Below are 27,930 nucleotides of genomic sequence, written 5' to 3' on the forward strand. Positions count from 1 at the left end.
GGCCGGCGTCCTGCAATGATGGCCAGGCTGCTGGCCAGGTCTTGCTGCCCCAAAGCTCTTCCTCAGGCTTTCAGACGCCCCCTCGGGTCAGCGGCTGCCCAAGCCTGGAGCCACGGGCCCCTCACCGCCTACATGCCTGAAGCCATCGCCTTCCCCAGAACCAAGGACCACCAAGGCTTGTACAAGGTGTCGGTGGAGCAGGGGGATACCTTCTGGGGAGCGCTAGGGAGAAGCCGGCTTACCTGGATCACCCCCTTCCACTCTGTCCAGGACTGCGACCTGCACCAGGGCAGGGTCTCCTGGTTCCTGGGTGGGCAGCTGAACGTGGCAGGTAAGGAGGGAGACAGACATGGGAGCCCACCAAGTGCCTGTGGGTGCCCCTCGGAGCAGATCAGAGGAGCACAATGTTAAAGGGTGGAAGTGAGTGGGATCCCCAGAAGGTCTGGTTGGTTCTGCAGTGGCCATAGTGTAAGGATGTGGCTGGTTCTAGGGGAGCAATCAGGTGTCACTGGAGAGGTTGCAGCTGGATCGAAGTGTGCTGGGAGCCAGGCTGCTCTCCCTCAACCTCCATGGATCCCACAGCAGCGCAGCATCTCTGTTCTGCAGGACCACAGGCAACAGCATCGAACCCTGTGCGTTCAGTGGGCAGCATTGCAGGTTATCCTTGCCCAGCAAAGGCAGTATGTATCTGCAGAAAGCAAAATACAGGAACAATGAGCGGTACTGGAAGTCCCCAAAGCTGTGGTAGGCTCTTCTGTGGGCTGGGGCTACTGCCTTAGGGGGGCTACCAGGGGCAGACATAGAGGCTGGTGACACTGTGTCCTGCTTACAGCGCTGTTGGTCCCAGTGTTCAAAATACGAGACAGACCTCTCTGAAATCATGTCTTATACAGTCCATTTGGGCAGGAGAGCAGGAGTTACTTGCCTTTGGGTTTTGAGGTCTTATTGTTCCCCCTTTCATGTGTGTTTCTTTCTCTCCTGGAAAACTAAAAATGGTCAGGAAAAAAAGGCATTTTGGTATGCAAACTGGGGCTGCTGCATCATCCCATGACCTCACTAGCAGGTTTAAGGAAAACACAGAGGGAAACAAGGCTTCTGAGGAAACTAGCTGCCAGCAAGGCGTGAAACTTTTCTCAGAAGAATTACAGCCAACGCCTCAGCCTACCATGTCCCTGGAAAGCCAGGGGCCGTGTGATCCTGGCCTTGGCTCTCCTTCCATCTTGGACAAATGCACCCTGCAGCCTTCCTGTGCAGAGCTTCGCTTCATCCTACATTTGTTATTTAGGAGCACCACCACTAAAAAACTGCCCTAGTCCACCCCAGAGGCAGCTGCAAGGCAGTGCTGGGTGGAGTAATGGCTGAGTTAATGTTTGCCAGGGCCTCTGAGGGCATTGGGGATGTGACCTCCAAAGGGACTTCAGGCAGTTTCTGCTCTGGACTGTGTTAGGTTGCAATTAAGAGGGAAACTGATAATGGGAACTGGTAGGTGTTGGACCAGTGAGGAGTGTAACGGGCTTGGGACGGTGCTTGTGATCTGCTGGCTGGCATCCACAAAGGTCGTTTCAGTGGATGCACAAGGCTAATGCTGAAAAGACTCAGACAGCCCTGACTCTGATCTGAAATGGGACTGCCAGTACTGGTTTTATGGGAGTTAAGAGGTGCTGAGCATTGCTCTGGCAATGAGACTGGGTCGTCTTTTCCAGTGAATTGTCTGGACCGACATGTCCACATAGCTCCAGACAAAGTGGCCTTAATCTGGGAGAAGGATGAACCCGGAGAGGAGGTGCGTGTCACGTACAGGTCAGTACTTACCTCTGAGCATACAAGAGATGCATTGCAGCATGCATGAACACTGCACAGGGCTGATCTGCTGATGTGCATCATGTGAGGGGATGCAGCATCCCTTCACATAGATAGATCAACAGTATGGTGGCTGTTGGCTTGTCTGTGCTGATCTGAGACTTCAGCCTGGTTAACCCTCTGGGCCCCAAAGGATCCCTACTCTAGCCAAGAAGGCAGATGCAAGCCCCTCATTGCAGCATGGCAATGCTTGTAGGTAAGACCACATGGGAAAGTCATACACATGTGCCTTCCCAGCAAGGTTCCTGGTGTCTAAACTTGCAGGTGAATGGTTTGCAAGAGAGGCCAGGTTCATAGCCACATGGGTGTTGGGAAGTCCCATGCTCATCTGCACATCAGCAATACTGCTGGATTTGACTCTCTGGGGGGACTGCCTGTCCAATCCTGCTAGGTTCGTGTGGGGTCCCTCACCTTCCAGCTCAATTTGCCTGCACTCTGAGTCTCCACTGCAGAATCCACTTAAATCCCTCTGTACACAGACCAAGTCCCTCTGTCCTCTCTAGCTCCAGACCTCACATGACAAACACGACCATCCACCCGTGCCAGTCTCCCTGCATGGACAGCCCTTCCATGACATGAGTCACTGACAGCCAAGCCCTGGTTTATTGGAGGGAGTCTTCTTGGGAGAAACATTGTTTTGCTCACCGCTTTCCTACAGCTGTTGTTCTCACTAGTGGGCACAAGCTCTGGAGGACCTGACCTTCCCAGCTTTAGCAAAGCACGGGGCCCTGTTTTCATGGGGGAAGATAACTAACTCCTCATGTGTAGCCTCCAGCCTTGCAGGGTAGTGTGTTGCTCCAGTTGTACAGGCTGATAAGAAATTTGCAGGCTGTCACTGGGAAAGTCAGCTGAGGTGTTGTGGGCTTGCTGACTCAGGGGAATTGCCAGTAGCCATTGCTGGCCATATGGCTCACTTCTCATGCTACCCAGTGAGAGTGTCAGGCTCTGTACAGAGGCCATTCTGATCTATTTCTTTTCCATAAATAACAGCCCATGTTAGTGATTGTCTTTTCCTCTCCTTCCCACTGACATTTTACAACTCTCCCATGGATTTCCAGAGTGGGGAGGTTAGGGTGCGTAGGGATGTAAGCTGTGTACCTGTGACTCTGGGGCCCCCCATCTTTATGCAAGCAGGTAAGATCTGTAGGAAAGTCTCTAACTGTGCCATTGCTTCTTTGGGCAGGGAACTGCTGGAGCTGACGTGCCGCCTGGGAAACACCTTGAAACGGCAAGGGGTGAAACGGGGTGACAGGGTGACAATCTACATGCCCCCATGCCCACTGGCGGTGGCTAGCATGCTGGCCTGTGCCCGTATTGGGGCTGTGCACACTGTGGTGTTCGCCGGGTTCAGTGCAGAGTCCCTAGCAGACAGGATCCGGGATGGTAAGAGCCAGCGGGTAACAGGGACACCTGTTTCCCTTGGGGGACAGTGCTAAACTTGTTGGTTCGGCAGCTGGAGGGTTCAGGGTTGTGAAAAGGCAGAGGGTTTCTGAGTAAGACTCCCTGGGCTAACTGAGGTTGTCCTGCCATGACATATGTCCCTGAAGCAGGGATTAGCACCCCAGGAAATGGCATGGGCTCACTAAATAGCTTCCAGCCCATGGGGTGGACTGGTTCTCTCCTTCATTCAAGGGACTAAAGGGCCGGGATACAGCATCTCCTCTGAGGGGATGCAACACAGGCAGGAATGAATGGGAAACAGATGCAAAGCTGCTGGTTTTGCTAAATGGAGGCCATGAGTAACAAGGGCTGGGAGACAGAGGGAGAGGCGCAGGGTCATAGTGGAGCCAAACTGCTGTGTGACTGATGGAGAGGGGCAGAGCTGCTTATGGGGCTCTCTGCCTTCTGCAGCCCAGTCAGAGACAGTGATCACAGTGAACCAGGGGCTGAGAGGCGGCAAGGTTATTGAGCTAAAGAAGACAGTGGACCAGGCTGTGAAGCAGTGCCCAGGAGTGAAACGGGTTCTGGTTTCCATGAGGACCGACAGCAAGTTTCCCATCACAGCCCGGGATGTGCCACTGGAGGAGGTGAGAGGCTGCCTGGCACTACTGCTGCTTCCCCTGGGCAATGTGCCCACTCTGGGATCAGGGACAGGGAGTGGAGAGAGGGTCCTGGCTGGCCATGACAGTTTTGTTGGTGTTGACACGATGTGGGGACATTGTCCTGCAGCAGAAGCGGCAGCTGGAGCTGCACACGAGTTCCGGACAGTTCCAGGAACTGTCAGGATGGGTAACTGGTGGCTCTTTCCACAGCACCAGCCCTGTACTGTCAGGGGCAGGCAGTGCAAACCAGGGCTTGTAGTAGGGTGGAGCAGGGGCTAGAAACAACCCAGACATGGGCTGACACGTTGTGAGCCCAGACTTCGACTGCCACTGCACTGTCACACACTGCTCTGCTGGCAGACCCTCTGTGAGCGCAACTGGCAGCCTGTGTCCAAGGAAGCAGGCAGCGAGGTTGCTTGCGTGCCTGTTAGTCGTGGCACACAGGATGGCCAGGCTGCCAGCATGAAGCACTGTTTCTGAAGAGGTAAGCCCCTGCTGTGCATTTCTGTTAGCTCTCCAGAGCTGCACAGAGGTCTCCCCGCCTCTGCTCATCCCATCTGCAAGCAATTAGTGCTAGAAAAGCTTTCTGGAAGACTTCTGTGCTGGTCAGAGCAGCGGCAGCATAAAAATAACTGCCTCTTACTCAGCAGGTCTGCTCTGGCTAAGCAGAGCGTTTGCCAGCTCAGCAAGGCGAAAGAGAGTTCAGGCTGGCGAGCAGGGGCAGTGGAGGTGCAGAGGCGGGAGGATGGTATGGGGGGAGCAGGGTGGCGCAGGTGCTCAGTGGGAAGCTTGGGGAAGAGGTGCACAAGCAAGTGTAGGGACAACACAGGGAAGCCTGTGTGACCCTGTGAGACAGCAGTTCTCTCTCCTGCAGGAGATGATGAAGGAGGATGCGTGCTGTGAGCCTGCTGCCATGGACAGTGAAGATATGTTGTTCCTTCTCTACACATCAGGCAGCACCGGCAAACCCAAGGGTCTGGTTCATTCCCAAGCTGGTTACTTGCTGTTTGCTGCTCTCACACACAAGGTAATGGATCCCAGACACAGAGCACTCATGAGTCAGCAGTTCATAGGCAGTGCAGAGAACTTCCTTGTTGCACCATGAGCTCATCCTTATCCAGAGCAAAGTCTCTGGGAAGCCCTCCCAGGGTGTCAGCCCAGTAGAGCACATCTGCCTACAGGTAGTGGGGAAGACCGGCACATACTCTGGAGCAGGCCCTCCCAAACATACTCCTCTCATCTACCTTCTTGGTTTTCTTCTTTCTTTCACTGCCCTATCCTAGACTGAATTATTGGGTGGGATGTTCAGCCTTGCAAGGATGATTTTATATTACTGGGGGAGGAGGAAGAAGCAAATTTGCTCCTTAAACCTCTGGCTTGCTTTCCCTAAGTGTAACTACCCCAACTCAGGTGGGAGATTGAAGGCAGTGCTTCTGGGAGGGGTGATGAATGCCCTCAAGACAAAGGGTCTATACCTGAAGAGTGTGGGTCATCTTTGGGAAGATGGAAGCCTTTAACCCCGAGCATGCCCAAAGCAAACTCTAACAGAGCTGGATAAAAGGGCACTGAGCACAGCATGGAGCTGCACTTGGCTGCAGGAATGGTTGTGAGGGACACAACCTCTCTGAACAGCACCTTAGCTTTGGGTCTGGCTCTCCTTGTGCGTGGCTGAAGTTCCAGTAGTGCCTCAGACCACACACCCTGTGAGACAGCAAGCTCAGGGCTGGCTGGGTCTTCTCTGTCAGCTGTGAGTGCTGAAGGCCAGACCTCCTGGGGTGTGTGCAGGTGGCATGTAGAAGCCCTTGGTTTTCCTGTGAGCTAACCTGTCAGTACAGCTGTGCCCAGCATGATATGTGACCCTTTTGAGACCATCAGGTCTGCAAGAGCCAGGGCTGCCATCCCAGAATGGCAATGCAGGGAATGAGCAGCATGTGGCCATGTTAGTCCTCAGGAGTGCTGGAAATTGTGACAAAGGGCTGGCACGCTCAGATTTCTCAGCTGGATGGGGCAGACCGCTGCTATCATAATTCACTACTCGGTTAAAAAGAGACAGAGAAAGTGGGGGAAGTTTCCATTATGAGCACCCTGGAGCACTTGAGGACCCGGAGTCCCCAGCTGGCAGCCTGCAGACAGGGAGCTGCAGGAAGAGATGGGAAGGTCCAAAACAGCAGATACCAGAGCTGAAGGCAAGAAGAGGGCTAGTGGGAGACCAGGGAGCTTTCCTGTTGCTGAGTAGAGGAAACAAAGGATAGTGCTTGAGGAAGCTGGATGTGTTACTCCCAGTCTGACAGCACTCAGTCCTGCCCTGCACAGGGTAGGCATCGCTCCCTCATAATCCAGCCTTGCAGCCAAGGGTATTCTGAGGAATAAATGGGGCAGCGGGAAGAAGAATCATAGAATCACAGAATGGTTTGGGTTGGAAGGGACCTTAAAGATCATCTAGTTCCAAACCCCCTGCCATGGGCAGGGACACCTTCCACTAGACCAGGTTGCTCAAAGCCCCGTCCAACCTGGCCTTGAACACTTCCAGGGAGGGGACATCTACAACTCTGGGAACCTGTTCCAGTGCCTCAGCACCCTCAGAGTAAGGAATTTCTTCTGTACATCTAATTTAATCTATCCTCTTTCAGTTTAAAACCATTACCCCTCATCCTATCCCTACACTCCCTAATAAAGAGTCCCTCCCCATCTTTCCTGTAGGCCCCCTTTAAGTACTGGAAGGCTGCTATAATGTTTCCCCGGAGCCTTCTCTTCTCCAGGCTGAACAACCCCAACTCTCTCAGCCTGTCCTCATAAGGGAGGGGTCCAGCCCCCTGATCATCTTTGTGGCCTTCTCTGGACTCGCTTGAGCAGGTCCATGTCCTTCTTATGTTGGGGGCCCCAGAGCTGGACACAGCACTGCAGGTGGGGTCTCACCTGGAGAGCGGAGTAGAGGGGGAGAATCACCTCCCTTGACCTGCTGGTCACACTTTTTTTGATGCAGTCCAGGACATGGTTGGCTTTCTGGGCTGCAAGCGCACATTGCTGGCTCATATTCAGTTTTCTATCCACTAATACCCACAAGTCCTTCTCTGCAGGGAGCTTGTTCTGCTTTCTGCCTGCTTTCAGGCACGGGGCTGCACTCACCCAGCTGAGGCACAGAGGTACCAACTCCTGCGGGCAAGCGGGGGTGGCTCTTGGCTGAGGCATCTTGCAGTCCGTCTGTTTACTGCCTCAGTGCTCCTACAATGGGCTCCTTGCTGAGTTCATGGTTTTACTGAGTGCTTACTGTGCGTTTGGAGCCCAGCAGTGCCTGGGGGTGGCTCATGGAGTCCTTCACCACATTGCCCTTGCCTACAACTCCTTTCCTTCCATGTGGTCCTGTAGGTGTGGAGGGACCATCTTCACCCTAAAAGTTCTCTCATTTTGGTGCTACAAGGTACTTGTATCAGCCTTGTCTAGACACCAGCAGAAAGAAGGAAAGGCTGTAGCTCTCTCCTTTGAAAAAGAGCAAATTTGGCTGTGGTTTGGGTTTTCCTCCACTTTCGTAAAGCACCTGACTTTTTTTTTTTTTTTAATAATGTTTTTAAAAACTCTCTGCAGTAAGGTGTCCCTGCAGGGGTAGTGGAAAGATAGAAAGATGCAGTAACATTAGGGCTGAGCGTACACTGCTCCCGGTTGTACCCCTTGCTGGGAGGACAGGCCCAGGCTGTACCCCTCACTGTCTCTCCTCTCTTGCACAGTATGTGTTCGACTACCAGGACAGGGACATCTTTGGCTGCATGGCAGACATCGGCTGGATCACAGGGCACACCTATGTGGTCTATGGCCCACTTTGCAATGGTGGCACCACAGTCCTTTTTGAGAGCACTCCTGTCCATCCTAACCCTGGTGAGTGAGGTGTCTCAGGGGAGCTGGGACATGCCACAGCCACCCTGTGAGACCTGTAGCAGGCAGGGAGCTGGTGGCTTGATGCCAGGACACAGGCAGCAATGGTTCTCCTGCCACAGCAGCAGACCATGGGCTGTGCCCAGCAGAGAGCTGCGAGAGGAAGAGTCTTTTCATCTGGTTAGGAAGCCACTGCTGCTTCTCCAGTGGTGAAGCTGTTTCTCCCTGTCCCTCCCTGCAGCAGGGAGAGTAGCAGAGCTAGGTGATGTGGAAGAAAAGGGGCCACTGCTGCTCCTGGACTGCTTTAGTCCTTCGCAGCATGGGATTAGCTTGGCTGAGGGTCCAGGCACTGCTAGAGAGCCCTTGCTCTCACCTCCTCTCCCTCTATCTTGGTCTCGGGCTGGGAGGACCTGCGTGTGTGGTTACTGGCCCTGTTTCCATTCCAGGCCGCTACTGGGAAACAGTGGAGAGGTTAAAAATTAACCAGTTCTACGGGGCACCCACTGCCATCCGCCTGCTCCTGAGATATGGCGATGAATGGGTGAAGAAGTATGACCGCTCTTCTCTCAAAGTGCTTGGCTCAGGTAACTGCTGGTGCCATGGGCTGCAGAAGCAAATCCTTGGGCATCAGGTTGTGCTTCTTCCCACAAATGCCAAGAATATGAGTGTGGGAAGTCGGGAGACTGCGCTGTTTGTGGGGTGCTCTCTGAGCAGGCCCTGGGAAGCTGTGTCTTTGACCTGATCTTTTAGCTCTGTCCCCCTGTCTTTCTCCTTGCAGTGGGGGAACCCATTAACAAGGAGGCATGGGAATGGTACTTCCGCGTGGTCGGCGAGACACGGTGCCCAGTAGTGGACACGTGGTGGCAAACTGGTGAGATGCGTACGACCCTTCATTCCAGCTTCTGCTCTCCCAGGCTTTGCTGGCCAAGTGGGAACAGTTGTTACTGACACTCTTGTATAAGCAATGCCGTAAGGGGCCACAGGCACCAAAACATGAAAGAGGGAAATGGCCTTTAAAGCTAACCCAGAGAAACACAGGGGAGTTAACAGTAGGGAGCAGATCTCTGCTAAACTAAATGAGCAGGATCATCGTTCTGCAAAGAGCCTTCCCCAGCTCCCTGGCAAACCCAGCCCCAGCCCGTGGTCCAGCAGGGTGCGGTGAGGGCCAGGGCAAAGGCTGTTAGCCAAGCAGTGCTACCTGGCTTTCCTCTTGTTGCTGACTTTGATGAGCATTACCATTTCTTTTGCTTTAGAAACAGGAGGCATCTGTATATCTCCCCGTCCTTCTAATCCTGGTGCTGAAATCCTTCCAGGCATGGCTATGAGACCCTTTTTTGGGATCAGACCCTCCCTCCTGGATGACAAGGTACATTTATAACCTGCAGCCCAGGCACTCATTCAGCCTGATTTCCCCCAGGCGCTTGCAGTGTGTACTTGCTGATGGGAGTGGAGATCTGTAAGCGCATCTTTCCTGCTCACCTCTGCAGGTGAACAGTGAAGCTGTTCCTCCAACCAGTGCAGAAGTTGAGCTGTTTTCTAGCTTGCTCTGTCCTGACAAGACAAGCTGTGCTTGGGTTCCCTGGCACATGTCTTTGCAAGGTGAGGTAGCTGGGCAGGGACAGCCAGCCTCCCTGCAGGGGCCCTGCGTCCCACTGTGGTAGGTAGCTAGTTGCAGACATCTGCTGGGAGAGACTGAGCCTGTCCCATTGTGTTAGGGGCACAGGACTCTCCTCACTGCCTTCCCTGACATTTCCATCACAAGGTTGTTAAATGGGCATTGACTAAACATCCCAAGTACTGTCAACCATGGTTACTAAAAGGTAACTTTTCTACAGGGAAATGTCCTTCTGGAAAACAACATCTCTGGAGCCCTTTGCATCTCAGAAGCCTGGCCAGGTATGGCACGAACCATTTACAATGACCACAAGAGATTTCTGGAAACCTATCTGACTCCTTATCCAGGTAAGGAAAACGTTTGGTTGGGTATGGTTGGGTCTGCTTGCTGGTTTTCTGCACAGGAGCAGAACTCAGGAGAGCTAGTACTGCTGCTTTGTTCTTTCGCAGACCCTCCACAGTGTTGAGGCCTTTCATCTCCCCACGCCCGATACCTCCGCATTGCCCTCAGAATGGGGGTCTCTCACCAACCTTCCCCCTTGGATCACATATGCTTTCAGGGCAGTGGATTTGTCCTTCTGCTCCCAGTCCCCTCGAGCAGAGAGAGGCCTCTTGGTGAATCTTTTGCAAACCCTGTCAGCTTCTGTCACTCATCCAGAGGCACTGAGCGTGTGTGCCTTGACATGAAGCAAAGGGGAGAAGCAGCAGGACCACAGGCACCTGCACTGAAGCAAAGTGCTCCTAGCTTGCGGTGATAAGGCAGGCTGGGCATTAGCCTGCACACTGCAGAATGAGGGAAGGAGCCTGGTGACAGAGCAGGTACCAACAGAGGCAGAAGGCTAACAAGGAAGGTTAGTCCTTCACTCTGAGCAGTTGAGGAAGGAGCAGAGTACATGAGCCCTGGTGCCAACAGAAAGGAGAACGGGGCAAGGTGAGAGGGCAGCTGGTGAGCAGCTCACATGCTCACTGCAACAAGTGACCATGCATGGTTCTGGCCACTGCAGGGTTTTTCTTCACTGGGGATGGTGCGTATCGTACCAGTGAGGGCTACTACCAGCTGACAGGACGGCTGGATGACATCATTAACATCAGTGGACACCGGCTGGGCACTGCAGAAGTGGAGGATGTTGTGGTAAGAGGTGTGGGTGGGAGGTAAAGCCATATGAGGGGACAGCGAAGGCGTGGTGGTGGTGCTCAGGGAAACCTCTTTGGAATACCTACAGAAACATTCTGCTGCTGTAGCAGCAGGGAAGAGCGTTGGACCCACCACCTGGCTGTGGGAACAGCTTCTCACCCTCTCTCCTTCCATTCTGGCTCTTTGCAGCAGGGCAGGGACAAAGCCCGATAAAGTTGATGCTGTAAGTGGGTGATTCCCAAAGCAGCAGCCCAGCATGTTAAGGAAGAGCATCTGCAGGCCAGTAAAGATTGTGGGACCTGATGGAGCAACGTGGAGGCACAGAACAGGGTCTAGAAAGTGCAAGCGTAAAGCAGCCAGGGGCAGGTGGAAAGAGTTATGTTTGCAGACAGACCTGCTGAGGCAAGTAGGAAAAATGGCTGAGACCAGCTGAGGCCCTTCCTTATCATTCCGCACTACTGTGGGCTGTAGCAGCCAAGCCAGGTCAGGTCATCCCAGGTGGCAGCCAGCCTGCTGAAAGCACCGAGCCAAACCCCAGCCCTGTTCTCTTCCAGAATCACCACATGGCAGTGGCAGAGTCTGCTGTCATCGGCTACCCACATGAGATCAAGGGAGAAGGTAAGATGCTTGCTTGCCTCCCCTGAGATGTCTCTCCCGGGGCTCTTGTACTGCTGTGGGAAGTGGCACTGTCACACCCACCCCTGGTAGCAACACTGCCAACGCCATACAGCCTGTTAGTGGGGATCTCAGCACAGCCATAACAACCTACGCCTGAGGCCAGCTGGGCTTTGCATTAAGGCAGCAGCAGCAGCACCATGGCCAAAAGCACTTACAGCTCAGGCTACAGAGCATCCCCTGAGCCTACCAGGAGAGAGGGACCTCTCCTGGCCCTAGGTCCAGGCAGGCGCTCAGGAGCATGCTGTGTGTAGTGCTCAGTAACCTGATGGTCCTTCTGCCAGGAGCCTACGTGTTTGTTGTGCTGAAGAAGGACAGTGGCTACACGCAGGAGACTCTTGCTGCTGAGCTACGGGAACTGATCTCAAAGAAGATCGCCAAGTATGCGGCTCCGGAGTACATTCAGGTAACACGTGCAGGCTGGTCCAACATCCACCCTGGTAGCCTGGCCAACCCCCTTCCCTCAGCCTTACCCCTGCTCATCCCCATCACAGGTCACACACCGGCTGCCCAAGACACGCTCAGGGAAGATTATGCGTCGGGTGCTAAGGAAAATCGTGGAGGACAAGGCCAGTGAGCTCGGAGACCTAACCACCCTGGACGACCATGAAGCTGTGCAGCAGATCATAGAGGGCTGCAAGCGCCTAGTGGAAGGGCACAAGAGCTGCTAGTTTGGCTCTGCCAGCAGCCACCTCCTGCTCCTTCACTGCAGAACAGGGCCACGCCCAGAAATGTCACTAAGCAACTGGTAGCCAGTAAGTGCTCAGAGCCCATACCTCCACTGCAGCCTGAGTGACCTCTCCACAACACAGAGACCCTCAAAACCTGTCTCCACACACCTATGGGAGGCAGGGGAGAGAACATGATTCATCATAGGCAGAAGAGTAAGGGGAAGCAAGCTCTGTTTCCTCCCCTAAAAGCAGAGTTGGCCCTCTTGGGGCTCCTCGTGCCTTGCAGAAGCTGTGGAGGTAGCAGCAGGGCAGGATGCCCAGCCCTGGATAGGTATATCACTCCTACCCCTGTTCTGCTCTTCAGCAATAGTCTAGTCCAGGACCATTGCCATCTCCTCCAAAGCAAACCCCAGAAGGAAAAGATGCAGTGGTCTGGTCAACAAATATTGACCCTCTCCACAAAAATTGTTGGAAAACAGGCCCCAGATTTTAATACAAAAATGTTCCTTTGACCTGCAACTGTGTGTCATAAGGAGAACAGAGACATGTCCCCTCTCTGTGCCAGCATCCTCCTCCCCTCACAGTGCATCCCTTGACTCCTGCTGGGGAGCACAACCCTCATCAGAGCCACAGGTACAGAAGTCTGTTCTGCAGAGCTGTATATCAAAGAGACAGAGGTGCCAGCAAGGCACAGAGGGCAGAACAGGAGGCTGCATCCTAGCCTTGCACCACTGCATCCTGGACAAGTGGAGGTTCCTCTGTCCGTTGTTTCTACGAGCCCCATGAGGCAGCATCTTCTCTTTGGGCAGTCTAGCAGCTCAGCCCCTTCCCCCATGAGAGGCAGGGAGGCAGCAGAAGGGGGCTGGGAGAAGGATGGCATAGATGTGTCTGCTCCTGGCAGAACCCTACACCATGAATTCAGACTTAGCTCTGTGTCCACCAGCTAAATCCAGAACTGGTCTTGCACTGGATGAATCCACTGTTGACAGCTGCTGGCTTGGCAGCTCCATGTCTGCTATTCAGAGCTCTCCCATGTGTGCGCAGGTTCTGCAGCTGGCCAGACAAGGGCATGTTTTTCAGCATTCTTCCCCAGCTGGGAGCCGCTTCATCTTCTCACATCGAGTGAGCTCCCATCTTCCCTCCCCATAAAGTTTCAAAATCCAGCTGTGGAACTGCAATTCAATAACACAACAACTGAGGGATGTCTCTACAAGGTCATGTCCTCCCACAGTGAGACTCTCCAGCCTCAGTCTCAGCTCACCAGGGACACTCTCCACCTCCCCTGTCCTGTCACCACCAGAGAGGTGTGGAGCACTGTCTCCCTATCTCACCTTTTCCAGGCTGGGTCTGTGTCCCACGCTGATCAGTGTCATGCCCAGATGAAGGCACACACGGTACAGTTCATGCTCCACCTCTTCTGTCAGGGCGCTGGTAGCTTCGTCTAGTACTGAGAGAAAAGCTGTAAGCCCCACAAATCGTCTCTGACCAGTCATCTCCCCCTAGGCAAAAGCACAGCAACTGCCAAGAACATTTCACATATTAACCAGAGTTCACCAAGAGCTTCTGCAGAAGGCAAGCGAGGAGAAGCCTAAGGACTCTTACTTTCCTCTGGCACAGCTCGTGTCAGTCAACTGGGAAAACTGCCCTTCCCCACAAGCCCCTGAATCTACCCAAACAGCACTGTTTACATCATTCCTCTCCTTCAGCTGCCAGTCACTGCGTCATCCCCATCACTGTGAAAGCCAAGATGCGACCTTCTCAAGACAGGCCATGTGCCAGAGTGCCAGGCTGAGCAGCAGCCTGCGAGTCCCTCCAGCCCAGACCCCACCTGGAACATCCTGGACAGCCTGAGGCACCTCCCTGTCAGATAAGGGTAAATACTACAGATCTGGAGCAGATAAATTCAATTTGGTTTATATCATCTCCACAGTTTTTAGTTTGCAATCCACAGGTTCCTTCTGCCCAGACAGCACTGAGCCATGCCACAGGCTTCAGGGGAAGAGAGGTATTTACATGTGGCTACTTTCTACAACACCAGCTCTGTTCAACCACACCCATCCTGGCCCTCATGACAAGTCCTCCAACAGCCTCCCCCCAGCCCCCAGCAGTCACTAGCAACTAGGTGTGCAAAGGAATTAGCCCCATCTGCTATCGGGAGCCACTTCTGTGATCTCCCAGCGCCGTTTCTCCCAGTGCTTCTTGTCTTCTTTTGCTGCGTTACAGCTACATTTCCCACATTGCTTCCACGACCCTAAAGAGGTTCACGAGCTTCAGGTATGGCAGCTGACAGCACGCTCCCTTGCATGCATGCTTCTCTACATGGCAACTGGAGAGCATGCTGCAAGGGTGCTTCTTCAGGTGCTATCAGATCTGGGCCAAGAACTTTAATCACTAGTTCCCTAAGAGAATGCCTTACATACAGTCTCTTGATTGACCACACTCCACACAGATAATGAAATATTTTCACCCCTGAAGCCTCTACATGCTACACTGCTAAAATAACGGCCAAGACAAAGCATGTTCCTAAGCAAAGAAGGGATTTCATAAGCTGTCTCTGTACCAGCTGGCCCTGCCTTTCCCCCCTGCCACCCCCCCCGCCCTTTTCCTTTGCAGTCACTCACTCACCTGCGTATTTTGGCTGAAGGTAGAAAAGCCGTGCAAACGAGAGCCTCTGCATCTCCCCTGGGGACAGCATGTCATACCTGCAGCAGGGTAGAGATTCAAAAGCTACCTCAACAAAAAGAGCTCATTTGCTAAAGAGCTTATGGTTGCTGATATCAGAGACCCCAGCAAGCAACTGTCCCTGTGTGTCCCCTGTGCCCCCCTCCACACTGGGACTGGCTCTGCACCCTTGTGCACAGTCAGCTGCCTGCAGAGCAGCATGGCTGGTGATCGCTGGCATTGACGCTTGGGGCATGAAGGCTTTACCCCTGTATACTGCCCACCTCCCACAGGACACAGCTGGACACAGGTGTTCTTAAGTCCAGCAGCAATGTGTATCTGCTTAGAAGTGTTCCCCACCTAGAGGGATCATGCCAACGGTGAGCTCCCTTACCAGTTCCAGTCCACCTGCTTGTCCAGTCCTCCAGCCCTCGCCAGCAAATCAGTCTGCAGAGAGCACAGCAGACTTGTGAACACCGCCCCCAACCTTGCCAGCCCACGGGCCTGAGCACAACCACCCCCTTCCTGCTACTCTTTTCCTGCTTGAGCTGAAGATGCTCCATATCCCCCCCTCCTCTGCCTGTCCCATGGACAGCCCTGTCCCAGCTGCAGACAATGTCCCCACGTGTCCAGCACACAGTCATGCTGTGCTGCCACAAAACCTCATCCCTTCTTCCCTAGCTGGCAGCACCAGGGAAGAAGGCAGCACCACCACCAGGGACTCACCAGCCCAGCCAGCTCCAGGAATCGCACAATTCTCTCATCATCTGCAGACCCTAGGGGAGAAAGCAGTAAAGCATAAGCAGAGGCAATGTGTTCTGAGGCCACAGCTGCAAGGAGTCATTGGTGGGGCAGGAGGGAAGGACTGAAGGATCTCCTGAGGTCCAGTGTAGCTGACTCAACCACTTAACTATATGAGGTCCTGAGCTTTGGCACAGACAGCTCCCAAAGACTGGCCTTCCTTAAGAACATTAACCATGCCTGTGAGCAGCATGCCAGGAGGTAGCTGGACTCCACAGATACACCTGAGAGTTGGCTCAGTCCACAGTCACAGACAGACACAGCCAGAACACAAGGATCCAGGCTTCAATTGCTCAGGCCCTGCCCACCAGTTGCTCTTACGGCTGACTGCCCACTGTACGCTGCAGGTGGAGGAGTCATGGGAGCAGGGCTCAGGTAACAGCCAGCAAAAGGATCCTATGTGGGACAGGAAAAATCTCAGGGTGAACCAGCTGTGGAGCAGAACATACACTTGAGCTGGTGCAGTCAGCAGCTATGGAAGCTGAGCAGAAGAGCTGTGCATCTGTCATGGACCTCTCTGAAGCTGCTGAAGAGCCACAACAGTAGCTGATGGCTGCAGTTACTGTCTGCAAGACTGTGACTCCCAAGTGTTTGAAAGCAGCATGTAACACTGCTTCACTCAGAAACTTAAACTGGGACATCTGCAAACTGCAGCAGACCACATGTGGTCTGGCTTGAGAGGAGGGCAGGAGAGAGAAAGGATCCATGTAGTCTGACCTCGACAGCATGCAAGGCCCTGGGACGCCATTTGAAAAAGAGGAACAGTGAAAGATGGAGGTGGATGGAAAATGAGATGAAGGCAAACATGGCTTGCCCAAAGGCAGGTTGTACCAGACAGATCAGATGGATCCCAACAGCAAGGTGCCTCAACATGTATCATGTCTAACACAACATGCAGAGCATGGCCAGTTTGTCCTCATTGCATCAAGATAGTATGTTCTTATCAAGAAAATATGTTCCCTCCCAAAAGGAAGGGAACAGAGCTGACCTTAATCTACACTGAAGTAAATCTTCCAGGGAAAAGCAGAGAGCAACAAAAGCAAAATGAATGAGTGCTCCTGATGGGGCATGGTAGGGGAGAAGCTGCACTAGGTACAGGACAGGGAGCTGACACCACAGGGTTGGTTAATTGCTCTAATGAATTTCCACATACCTGAAACTGGATAGATCTCCTTCAGAGGGTAGATCACCTGTTTAACACAGCAAAAGAAGCCATGTCAGAAGGAGCCGGACATAGTCTATCAGAGATGCAACGGCGGTGGCAATGAACTCAGGCGTGAGGAAAGGAGCAGCCACAGGCATCTTCCCTCCTGCGGGCCTTTCTGCAGCACACAGATTCGCAGGGCACTACCACAGCTGGGAGCAGAGCTGCAGCCAGAGTAGAGGCAGCCCCTGCGCTCACCTGCTCGCGCAGGCTTCCGTCAGTGAAGAAGGGCCGCTGCGGCAGGAACACCACTCCCCGGGGGCCAAAGCAGGTCAGCATCTTGATGCTCCCTGCACAGAGACACACTCATGCCAAGCCTGCAGTACCAGTCAGCAACTCCCCATTGCTCCCTGTGCAGTTCTGCCCCATGTATTAGCCAAAAAATCCCAGAAAGGGTATATATGTGCAACCCAGGGCAAAGCAATGAAAGCCAGAGCAGAGTATGCAATAGGGATGGGTGGCTCCAGTGCATCAGTGACACATTCACCATCACAAGGTGGCACTGGCCTCACAACCCCACACTGCCACCTTCCAAACGCAGTCCTGAGAGAGAGAAAGCTGCAGTGTGCAGCAGTCCTTACCCTGTGTGCTCTCCCAGAGTCCCCCAAGGACCCTCAGAAGAGAGGTCTTCCCCGTGCCAGTGTTCCCCACAATCATCACACTGTTTCCTTGGGAGATCCTGAGGCTCAAGTCCTTGATAAGCACCTTGCCAGAGGATGGCACTGAGAGTGTCACTCGCTCCAGAAGAAAAGCTGTGTTGCTTGGCACTGGGTCCTCCCCAGAACAGCTGCTGGGCCACCACCAAGACAAAGGAGGAGAGATCTGGGGGTAAGTGATCATGCTGAGACTGGCAAAGATCAGGCACCTCAGAACTCCTGTGCCTCTGTGACAGCAGCCCTGCCCCACACACCCTGGTAACGACAAATCACAGTGAGCACTGCGTGCCACAACCAACTGCATGCCACAGGCTGCGTGTGACACCAAGGGCCACCTCCACCCCGCAACAGCCCCACAGTCTGGCATGTAAGCTGCAAGCCAGCCAGTTGCTGAGAGGAGACTCACCCGTCCAAATCCCAGCTGGCTTTGGCTTCTGTGTAGTTATCATTTCTTTTTCTGCCAAGGCTCAGCAAGGTCTCCTGCAGTTCACCAATCCTAGACAAACAAGAGGTTGCACGAACGCCAAGGACAACTCCAGCAGCCTCCTCGCAATATCCAAACTTGTCCACGCTTGCTAACAAGCAACCATTTCTCATTTATTTAGCACAGACCTGGTCAGAGTCTTGTCCTGCACTTCCCTTTGCTGCAGAGACCTGCCTGAAGAGAAGCTCACCTGTGTGTGTAGCCAGCTACATCGGTCACAGTGCTGGAGAGATCTATGAGCTGGCTGAAGCAGCCGATGAGGTAGATGGAAACAAAGGCATTCTAGGGAGAAATCACATGCCAGAGCAAGGGTCAGTGCTGAGCTGGGGCACTGCACCTTCCTCCATGGCTACAAGACAAGGAGTCCAGTCATTTGGCCACGTCAGCAGTCCAGCAAGATGCAGAAGTGGTAGAGAAGTCACCCAGGGCAGTGGGAGTGAAGGAGATCACCATATCTGGATGGACCAGGGCTTCCCTGCTCAGTACAGCAGTTTTTGCCAGGTGGACACATCTCCTGCCACCCAGGGATAGTGTTTGCAGAGTGTCTGCTCACCAGCCTGGGGTCCAGCAGGCTTGCACAGATCCATGCCACCAGCCCTGCTCCAGCACCATACACGGCTCAGAGCAGGGCGTCTCAGCCTGCAGAGCCCACTTAGCTATTTTTAGTTCTGCATTCTCTATCACAAGCCGGTTTTACGTATCTGGGAACGAATAAGGTCAGGAAGGCAAATGCAAGCCAGCTCAGCCTTGCAGGTGGCCAGGCTCACTGCAGGCAGCAGCCCAGGGCACAACCCTGACCCGCAGCACTGTGCGGACCCAATCCCCACCCACACCGCTCAAAGCCAGAGGCTTTCTGACCTCCTGTTTTTTTTAGACAGAGAGCTCTGAGCTAGGAAACACTTACACAGATGTGTCCTTGACAGCTCTCACCCCCAGGTTAATCATATACCAGCTGGCTCCAAGCTCCTATTTCCATGCCACCATAGGCAGGGACAGTCTAACCTGAAGGTCAATAGCTGCAGGCCACCCAGCCCCAATGCTACCAGGAAATCTCCGTCCTCAGTGCCCACTCACCCTCCACAATGAGGTCTGGGAGATCACCCTTAGCTCACCTTGCTGACAAGGGCGCTGAGCTCTGTTGGACTCAAGTCACCGTAGACCCCAGAAAAGATGGGAATAGCAATGACCACATAGCTCAGGATACTGCCCAGATAGTCAAAGGTGTTGATCCCAACTGGGCAGAAGCACATTGAAAGAAGACAGTGAGTTAGGGTAGGAACCTCTGTACCAGCCAGGCCCAAGTGCAACCCATGAGCCTGGTCAGAGGAAGACTCACGGTCTTGCCTCAGCCCTTCATGATGCACCAGAACAGAAAACTCATTTCACAGGACAGCACAAGCACCAGGGTGAAAATCCATTTGCCAAGCAAAGAGCATTCTGGGGGAGGCCCCTGAGCAGAGAAACATTAACTAGACACAGAGCTCAGGAACCACCATGGGGCAAAAGACACTTTGCCTGCTTGTTTCTACTCTTCAGGGGCCTGGCTGATTCGCAAGAAACAGAAGGGAGGGCAAAAAGGAAGCTCTGGGGCAAGATGGTTGGCAGTGAAGTCTGTATTGGAGCACAGGACAGGCAGAAAGACCCCCAACTCCCCCAGACACTCCTGCGTTCAGGGTTCTCCCTCCCTTATGTTGCTCAGAAGCTCACTATGCTCGTGAGATGAGGAAGAGCTGTCTTGATAGTGGATAGCGGTCATTTAATGCCCAAACCTGGAACCAGTGACAATGGGAGAAGGGAGGTTTTCAGGGGACAGACTTTGCATGAAAGAAGTTTCCACAGCTCCCTACCACATATACAGTCTTCTCCTTTCCCAAAGCTCAAACCCTTCCTTCTCTTCCTAGCCACTGAACACCTGCCCCACAAAAAGCACAGGCTCCTGCAGATTCCCCTTTCGGGGTTTGCATTTTCTGACTTAGCTGGATCCTCCAAAACTTTGCTCTCTGAGTTTTTTTCACAACAGAATTCCCATTTAGGACTGCAGGAGGCACCCTCTGTTCACCCTTGGGGCTTTCATGCAGCAGCAAGAGGCAGGAGCAGAAAACCCAGCACTGCTGCTCTAGCAGTGAGGTTCCCAGGACTGTGGACCACTGCAGTGGAGCTACCACACACCCCACTACACCCGCCAAGCTCCCCACTCACTGTATAGCCACAGCTCCTTGCCTATCAGCTCCCTCTGGGTCTGCAGCAGGCTCTGCAGTCTCCGGTCCGTGCGCATGTGCTCCACTCGCCCAGCCCTGTAAAATAAGATTGCAACATGCCAAAAGACATCCCAGGAGCACCACAATGAGGTCAAAGCACAGGCTTTAGGACTGAGGCTAAGAAAGGGTCTGGCACCTTAGCCTCCAAGCAACAACCTTTGTTGAGCAGGAACTGAACAGCCAAGAGCACATTCCTGAAGAGCTTCACCAAGAAACTGTCTGAAACAAGCAGCCCTGCAATTTCTCCCGGCAGCCAGGGATGCTGCTGTTGCATATAGGAGGAGGTGAGGCAAGGCCAGACACTGTCAGCAAGGCCCGAGCCTGGAGCAACACACATCCAAGGTCACACAGTTTCTAAGCAGAGCCTGGCTGGAAGAGAGGGATGGCACCGATTCACAGCTGGAACCAGAAAGGAGAGGGCAGAGGCAAGTCCAGGTGACAGCAAGCCACCACCATGTGCACGGCCAGCAGCCCCAGTCTGCCTCTTCCCATTCCCCACCCCAGAGGAGTGGGACACGGATAAGCCAGCCCCAAGCAGTGCAGCCTCCAGTACAGGTGACCCCACCCCACAGCCCCCCCGTTCCCAGGGGTCTCTCTGCAGGCATCGGGGGTCACCCACCACCCAAGCGAGCGGTGATGCTCCCACGGCCAGGCTGAGCAAGGAGGCACATCTCAGCAATAAACCACCACCACCTTCAGCAAGCCTGGCAGCTGCTTCTGCTCTTCCACAAGGGCTGGGCTGCCCTCAGGTGGCAAAACGCAGAGAGCACTCCAGGTCTCGTTCCAGACTCCCACCTACCGCGGCAGCTATTGCCCCTGCCACCCAACACACACCTGTGCCCAGCACACACCCACACTCCCACCAGAGTCCACACAAGGGGAGAGTCACTAGGGCCCAAGCAGATAGGGCCAGGACCTGCACAAAAAAAGTATAAATTAAGATTTTTGAAGACCCTCAGGTCTAAAGTTTCTTGGTTCTTAGAAAAATACATTTTCTTTCTCAAAAATACATCCAGTTAGAATTCAGTTTGGCATTACTGCCCTACAACCCATCTCAGGTAACTACTGAGCTGCAATCTTTGCTGCTGACTATTCAGAAAGGACAAAGCCTTGGACACAAGGAGTTAAAGGTGAGGAAGGCACCAAGGACCAGAGCTATTATTTCTTTTGCAGATGAGAGATTCCTGTATTGGTTTCAGCTTTTCCTCCCATTCAGTTCACTTTTAAAGCAAGTTTGCCAAAAGCTTAGAAACCAAAGAAGTAAAAAGGTAACAGTGCTCAGACTTTGTTTCTTCCTTTACCAGAACAATGGTGAGGCAGGTGCAAGAGAACAAGATCTAACAGCTTCTACAAGTTAGAGAAGTTCCGCAATCAAAACCAGCCACTTGCTCCTCATCTTGCAGGATTCTAGGACTGCAATCTTTCAAAAAATTCCTTTATTTTTAATTAAGATTCATACCATGAAAATGCCTGGTTTTGTGCAATTCAATTAAATTCTAGTTTCCCACCAAGTGAAGCTTTTCTGCTAATGAACTGTACTGAAGTAAGACTCTGTTTTCTGGTATAATAATTCACTTTCCATTTTCTACTTAGTAATAGAATAAACAACTTCAAAATTGTGAGGAAAAGTACTGCAGCTTAAATGAGGGCATGTAATTAGAGTATCTTCTCCATTAAGAAAAATGATCATCAACCAGTAAGAAGCAACCAGTCCACAAAGAAATAACTCAAACTTGCCAATGCAAATCAAGATTGATTTCAGTTATTTAAATCAGTTTCATGCCTGTCAATATAAATCTTTATTAAATTGGTGATTTTGAATCAAACCACTTTGGGGACAGCACCACAACACTTGAATTGCTCAGTCATTACAGCAAGAAGGAGCCAAATACAAATCATGGCTAGGGAACACCAGAGACACGACAGCTGCTGCTTGCTTAAATTCCTGGAGGAAGCATGAATTCCCAATGCCCAGGGCAAAGGCAGACACGTGACAACAGAGAAGCAACGACCTTCTGCCACTGACCAGGCACCCCAACACAAGCTACAGTAAAATCGTGGCCCTTTTCCTGTGTTCTAGCCATTTCTGTGAAACACCTTAAAGGCTCCAAGCAGCAGCTCAACAGAGTTTGGGCATCACTAAGCGGGGAGGTGCTGCTGGGCTCCCAACTGTGATCGCTACTAACCTGTAGAAAGCAGCTGGTTCCGCATTGACACGAATCTGCATGTGCTTGAACCTGGACAACCCGAAAAAAACATCATCAGGATGGTGCACAACACAGGGCAGTGAAAGGGGTGGCAGGGGCTCAGTACATGGAGCTTTGGGGCAGCACTGCACAGGTAGGTTTCCCTGAGCGTGGGGAAAGTCACGGACAAGAGAAGTAGCTGCGTACATAGCACTAACAGGGACAAAAATGCAGCTTTCACAGGAGTTGCCAAGAGGCAGTGAAAACGCCGCTCTGCTGGGACTCACCTGAAATCCCCCTCCAGTTTTTCCTGCTGCACAAGTTTAGACACAATTGGGCTCATCAATACCTTGTTGACGATCGTCCCGATGACAAAATACCCAAAGATGCTCACCGGGCCTAGCCAGCCTGTGCTAGAGGAGGAGAGAGAGGTCAGTTAATAATCCAAGCAAAAGGACATCCCAGCAGCCTTGGACTCGCGCAGTCAGAGCCCTCAACTGTCACCTCTCTTGCCTTTCACAGAGGTTTGGGGGCCAGCATCCCTAAGGCAGAATTATCTTTGGAGTGCAGAGATCACTCACGCACAAGTGTCCATCTGGGGAGCTCTAACATGGGTGCTGGGCTCCAAAACAAAGCACAGGAAAGAGGCATGAAAGCGGAGCAGGATGGGTGCTTACCTGTGGAAGCACTGGTATGTGTAGTAGGCCAGCGTGAAGGGCGAGATGATGAGCTTGCTGGCCATGGAGCTGAGCTGCCTGCAGAACCTCTCCACATCCTGGCTGATGCGCTGGTCCCTGCTCAACACAAAGAGCCATTGACACTGTTAAAGCCCAGGAGCAAGAATCAGTACTAACCACCTAACAGGGCACAAGCCAGGCTGTTTCACTGCCTTAACTTAGGACAGGGTGCGGGTGAACAGCCTGGGAGGGACCTGCAGCTGTGACTCCCAGGGGACAATTCCATGGCCCAGCAGGACCCACCCAAGGGCTTTCCTGGCACCCAGGAAAAACAGCTCCTGCTGTTACTTTCACCCTGTTCCTTGTGTAAACCCCTTGTTCCATGGTCAACAACATTGTCCAACTCTGTGCTAAAGGTCCTGCATTCTTGTCCTTTACTCCTCTCCTAGACCGACCCTTGTAGTACCAAAAGCCACTGACTCTCCCCCAACCCCTCAGTACTGGTGCTGCATCTCAGGCACCAGAGCTACCAGGACTGGCTAGGGCACAGGCCAGGCTTTCACCAGCTGTTGAATACATGCAAACGCTTCCATCAAAGCCAGCCTTCCACAGCAGCTGGTCCCTTCGCTCTGCATGGAGTGCCCTCTGGTCCCTTTGCTGCAAGGAAGAAAGTGCTTCCACCCACCCCCATCCCACAAGAGCAGGCAGCAGCACACCAAGCCTCCTCGCTCCAATGGCAGCAGGCACACAGGTGACAGACCCTCAATTCCCATCTGTCCCACTCCTGAGCAGGAGTTACACTCAGGGTAACTGGAAAGGTTTTCAGCATATTTGCACCCTTGACACCTCATCTGTCTGGAGCCCGTGGATGAGGGCTTCAGTCTGATATGCTAAGCAGAGGTGGAAAGGCCATGACTGTGAATGCTGGAGTCCAGAATGAAGAGCAAGGCTGGACTCCTGCTTAGCCATTAGTGCAGATACAACAACAACATTCATCTCTCAACCCTCTTGCAGTCCTGCAACAGCAATGGATTTAATTTTGGGGGAGCTCTCACCCTGACTGACCTTACAGACATCATTCTTCATTTTCCTCAGACGGTAATCGTTCCCATAAAGTTATAATTTAAGTTGTGCTATAGACTCATGGCAGGATATTGCTTTTTACAACTTATTTAAGCAGCATGTAACGATAATACATAAATATCAAACTCAAACACCCTGCTAGGAGCCACAAGTGTTTGTATGTCACTCCCAACCCACTCTTCATTCCTTCTACATGGATGACGCTAATGATGCATCTAACACTTCGTTTGGTTTGCACTGCATAATGGCAGATGACTTTGTGGCTCTAGTTCATTCTCTAAGTACCTGGTGCAGGGAAAAAACTCTCATCAGGGAACTGCAAGATAAAGAGAATTTTTGTGGTGGCACCAGAACAGACATTAAACAATAAGATCGGATGTTTGAGCACGAGCAAGGTGGTAATGAAAAATACTCTGCAGAAATCCCACACATTCGGTCTGCTAAGGTCAGGAGAGCTGGCTTTATCACTGCAGAGCAGACCGACCCAGTTATCTCATGCATTTCACTGCACAATGTGAACACACTCCCTGGTTAAAAATAAACCTGAGCAGGATAGTCATGTGGTAAGGGGCCTCTGTTCTCCCCTTCCCCCCCCCCCTCAAAGGAAAAGACAGGCATGCAGGAGCTTCTGGCCACAGACAATGTGTTACACTGCCTGGGAAGCACTGCCTTGGTGACAAACGTGGCTTTTTAACCTCTCCTTGCAACTCCATACCACTGCAAAACACTATCAGAAATGAACATTTAATGAGAGTGGGAGTAACCCCGACAGCAGCTGGGAAGTACATCAGCATCGTGAAGCTGTGATTTCATGTTTGGCAACAGGGCTGTTTGACCCAAGCTAAGCCTCCTCCTTGCCTGCTGCTCCCCCTGCGCACAGCTGGGTGCTCTTACTCCTGCTGTCTCCTAGCACTGGGCCAGCAGAAGCAGCCAGGGAACGTGTCTGACTGAAAAATGATACAGATGAAAAACCACCCGAGATACCCAGCACGATTTCACTGTGCAGCCACACAGACCATAATGCTGTGCAATGAAGGGGCAAGGACAGGCAGCCAGGAGCACTGGGCAGCAGAAGCACAGAGGCTGCTTCAGTTCCTTAAGGCCACCACTATTAGCAGCAGTTAGGAGCCCCTGTGAGACAGCCATTTCTCACAGGAACCCTGGGCTTGGTCTCCTCTGGTGCCACTAACGTGGGAGATGGCACCAGTGCAGTGACTACGCCCCCTCCAAAGGAAGAGAGCTTGGGGTCTCAAAACAACTGTATAAAGCCACACAGTTTGGAAAAGTTCTCCCCCGGTTTCTAGTTTTTCAGCAAGTATTTAATAATAACTTCTTTAAATTCTGGAAGGAAAAACAAAAAGCCTCTACCTCTCACATGATGTAGGATCTTTAACTCTTTAACACTACAACAGTAGTGTCCTGTGTGCAAGGCCAAACTGCAAGGCCAGGGTCAGCACGCAGCTGTGAGGGAGGGAGGCATTCAACCTTCCCTGCACAGCCCACACAGATCAGCAGTTCTGCAGTAAGCAGGACAGCGCATGAAGCAAACTGGAAGGGGATCTTGGGGTGGGCTGGGATAAGCAAGGAGGGACTGAAAGCTTCTCCTTCTCTCATATTTAAAGTCGCCCCTGACATTTCCTTCCTAGGAACAGGAAAGGGGAAATGCAGCACTCATACAGTGCAAAACAAAGCCCTTCCTGGATGTGGCTCCCATGGGTTACCAAAACCACTAAAATCCCAACTAAACAAAACTGTGTTCGGCTGGAGACTCTGGTGGTTGAAGTTCAAAGAGAACAACAACAGGGACTGTTCTAACGTACTGGCTGCGTGAAGCAGGGAGAGGCAGCGCTGTCCAACTCCAGCCAGGCCCTTTGTAACGTCACACCGAGTGTCAAGGGTTGAGTTCGCAGCATGTTTTATAGCAGCACCAGGTCCCTGTTCTAGTGGGCCTCTGTTCTCCTCACAACAGAAACATCCTACTCCTAAAACCGTCACAACCAGCAGTCACGGGAGATCCCAGCAACAGATACCACCTCCCACCCAGGGCAGAAGAGGGTATTTGTGCCTAGATGGCAAAAGCTTCTAGGGCTCAAGCCCCTACCCAGAGACACAGAGAAGTCAGGAAAAGGTGCAGAGCAGCCCAGGAGAAGCCAAGCAAGGGGCTGAGAGAAGTCGCAGGCAGCCTACGGATTATCGATGTCCTCGCGCAGCACGTGCAGGCTGTAGTAGACCTGGCCTTGGAAGTAGCAGCTGTGGAGGTATTCTGTGAGGGATTTCCTCCAGCTCACATACATCATGTTGCAGATAAATTGGTCGAAGCTTTTTAGCTGGAACGAGGGCAAGAAGACAGACAAGAAGAGATGAGTGAGAAGAACAAGCATTTCCCAAAATTAAATAAAACCCAACAGTTTGTACCAGTGAGCTGTCCCACATGTAGCTACCTAATGGGGCAGGCCTACATCCTTTGTCACCAGGATCACGTCAGGAGCTATGGTCAGCTTTCCCTTCCCCTCCCAAGACACGGGAGCCTCTGGCCTGTCTTACCGTGGAGTTCACTACAATCAGAGTCAGGGCGACGGCAGTCAGTGTTTTGAACCTGGAGAAGTCCTTGTTCCCTAGGACCTCATAGTACTGGCTGGGGATGATGCCGACCTGGTAAATAACCAGCTGCTCTAGAGGCAAGAGGCAAGCACGGGAAAGGAATGAAAGAGAGCGGTGACAGCGCAAAGGGACGGGGGGCGGGCACAAAGGAAGGGGGAGCAGACGTGGGGTGCAGCCCCACCATCCCCACCACCCCAGGCTCACCCAGCAAGGCGACGCAGAGCAGCGTCAGGAACATGAGGGCGCTCGGGGAGGGCCACCCCGGGAAAAGCACAGCCTGCAGCCGCAGGAACCGCCGCAGGAACAGCCCGTCCAGCCGGGGGCTCGGCCTGCAGCGGAGGAGGACGCGGAGGCCGGCAGTGAGCTCGCGGGGCGCCCACCTCCCCCCCCCCCCCCCCCCCCCAGAGCTCGCCCCAGCCCGGTCCCTCCTCACCGGCCGCCGGCCCCGGCGCCCCCCGCCCCGGCGCAGCCTCCCGCCATCAGCGCGCGGTCAGACCAGCGCGGTCAGACCCGCCCGGGCGAGGCCCCGCCCCCGCGGGCGCTACGACATGACTATTCACCCCCTCTCCTCGCCGTGCATCAGCCCCGCGCCGCCCGCCGGGCCGGGCCGGGCCGGGCCGGGCCGGGCCGGGGCAGCCTCCGCCGCGTTGCCGAGCGCTTCCGCGTGCGGCCTCACACCGAGCCCCGCCCGCCAGCACCGCCTCTCCCGCGCGTGACCGAGCGGCAGCGCCCCCTGGCGGGGTGCGGCGCCGCCCGCGGGACACAGCGCCCCCTGGCGGCGCCGGGCGGGGGGGACTGCCCGGCCCCGCCCGACCCCGCCCGGCCCCGCCCGGCCCCGCAGCCTCCCCACGCAGCCGCGGCCACCCCGCGCGGGGTGCGGCGGGCCCTTGTCGCCTCCTCACCGCCTCCTCACCGCCTGCCCGCTTACACCACCAGCCTGCTGGCTGAGCTCAGCGCCCGCCGGGGCAGAGGCCCAGAGGCGGTGGCTGGGCAGGGCCGTGGCTGCCGGGCCGGCTCCGGGGCCGAGCTGCGTCCTGGCTGCCACTGCCAGCAGGGACGGAGAAACAGGGCACCGCTGCCTCTTCTCCTGAGGAAGGAGCTGGACAAGCGCCTGCTGCTCCCTCTGGGGACCCCAGAGGCTGAGGGATGGTCCCCGTGGGCAGCGGGCATGCCCACTTGTCACAGGGGACACGGGAACGGAGGAGCAGGGCTGATTCCTGCACATTTGGGTTATTTTGGGGTGGGCAGTGAAGTTTTCAGGTTGCTTCGCAAGGGTGTGCAACTTGTGGTGGCCACTGTCTGCGGGAGATTTCGCAAGCCGGGACCTCAGGATAAGGCAGCGATCCCCAGCGTGATGGTGAATGGCAGCGTGTGCTCCCCGCTCTCCTGCACCAACGGGAGCCGGGCAGTGCGAAACCCCGGGTGGAGAGTAGGGAGGAACTTCAAGAAAGCAGC

The 27,930-nt window shown here is 53.7% G+C and overlaps 2 protein-coding genes across 11 annotated transcripts; one reads left to right on the forward strand and one right to left on the reverse strand.

The window, feature by feature from the left end:
• Nucleotides 1–12,383, forward strand: LOC141943313 (acetyl-coenzyme A synthetase 2-like, mitochondrial). Its single transcript, XM_074868379.1, has 14 exons — nucleotides 1–331; nucleotides 1,704–1,800; nucleotides 3,044–3,243; nucleotides 3,712–3,887; nucleotides 4,777–4,929; nucleotides 7,625–7,772; nucleotides 8,216–8,353; nucleotides 8,548–8,640; nucleotides 9,023–9,135; nucleotides 9,605–9,731; nucleotides 10,388–10,515; nucleotides 11,073–11,136; nucleotides 11,478–11,599; nucleotides 11,688–12,383. Exons 1-14 carry the CDS (start codon nucleotides 16–18, stop codon nucleotides 11,862–11,864), a joined length of 2,052 nt encoding a protein of 683 aa, XP_074724480.1. The 5' UTR covers nucleotides 1–15; the 3' UTR covers nucleotides 11,865–12,383.
• Nucleotides 12,330–27,148, reverse strand: ABCD4 (ATP binding cassette subfamily D member 4). Of its 10 annotated transcripts, none has more exons than XM_074868383.1 (19): nucleotides 27,036–27,148; nucleotides 26,680–26,804; nucleotides 26,419–26,546; nucleotides 26,062–26,201; nucleotides 22,792–22,908; nucleotides 22,402–22,527; nucleotides 22,115–22,165; nucleotides 19,870–19,964; nucleotides 18,783–18,904; nucleotides 17,861–17,952; nucleotides 17,593–17,682; nucleotides 17,112–17,317; nucleotides 16,729–16,820; nucleotides 16,480–16,516; nucleotides 15,252–15,301; nucleotides 14,920–14,972; nucleotides 14,490–14,566; nucleotides 13,196–13,323; nucleotides 12,330–13,036 (listed from the first exon to the last, which is right to left on the reverse strand). In XM_074868383.1, exons 1-19 carry the CDS (start codon nucleotides 27,053–27,055, stop codon nucleotides 12,941–12,943), a joined length of 1,845 nt encoding a protein of 614 aa, XP_074724484.1. In that variant the 5' UTR covers nucleotides 27,056–27,148; the 3' UTR covers nucleotides 12,330–12,940. The 10 variants fall into 10 exon arrangements, 8 of the variants coding, with proteins under 8 accessions (XP_074724484.1, XP_074724483.1, XP_074724482.1 ...); XM_074868382.1 differs by having other exon boundaries at nucleotides 17,112–17,320; XM_074868381.1 differs by lacking the exon at nucleotides 27,036–27,148 and adding an exon at nucleotides 26,909–26,955 and having other exon boundaries at nucleotides 13,196–13,311; nucleotides 17,112–17,320.
• Between the last annotated feature and the right edge of the window lie 782 nt (nucleotides 27,149–27,930).

This window comes from Strix uralensis, chromosome 4 (genome assembly GCF_047716275.1).
Source record: "Strix uralensis isolate ZFMK-TIS-50842 chromosome 4, bStrUra1, whole genome shotgun sequence".
Classification (NCBI taxonomy): Eukaryota; Metazoa; Chordata; class Aves; order Strigiformes; family Strigidae; genus Strix; species Strix uralensis.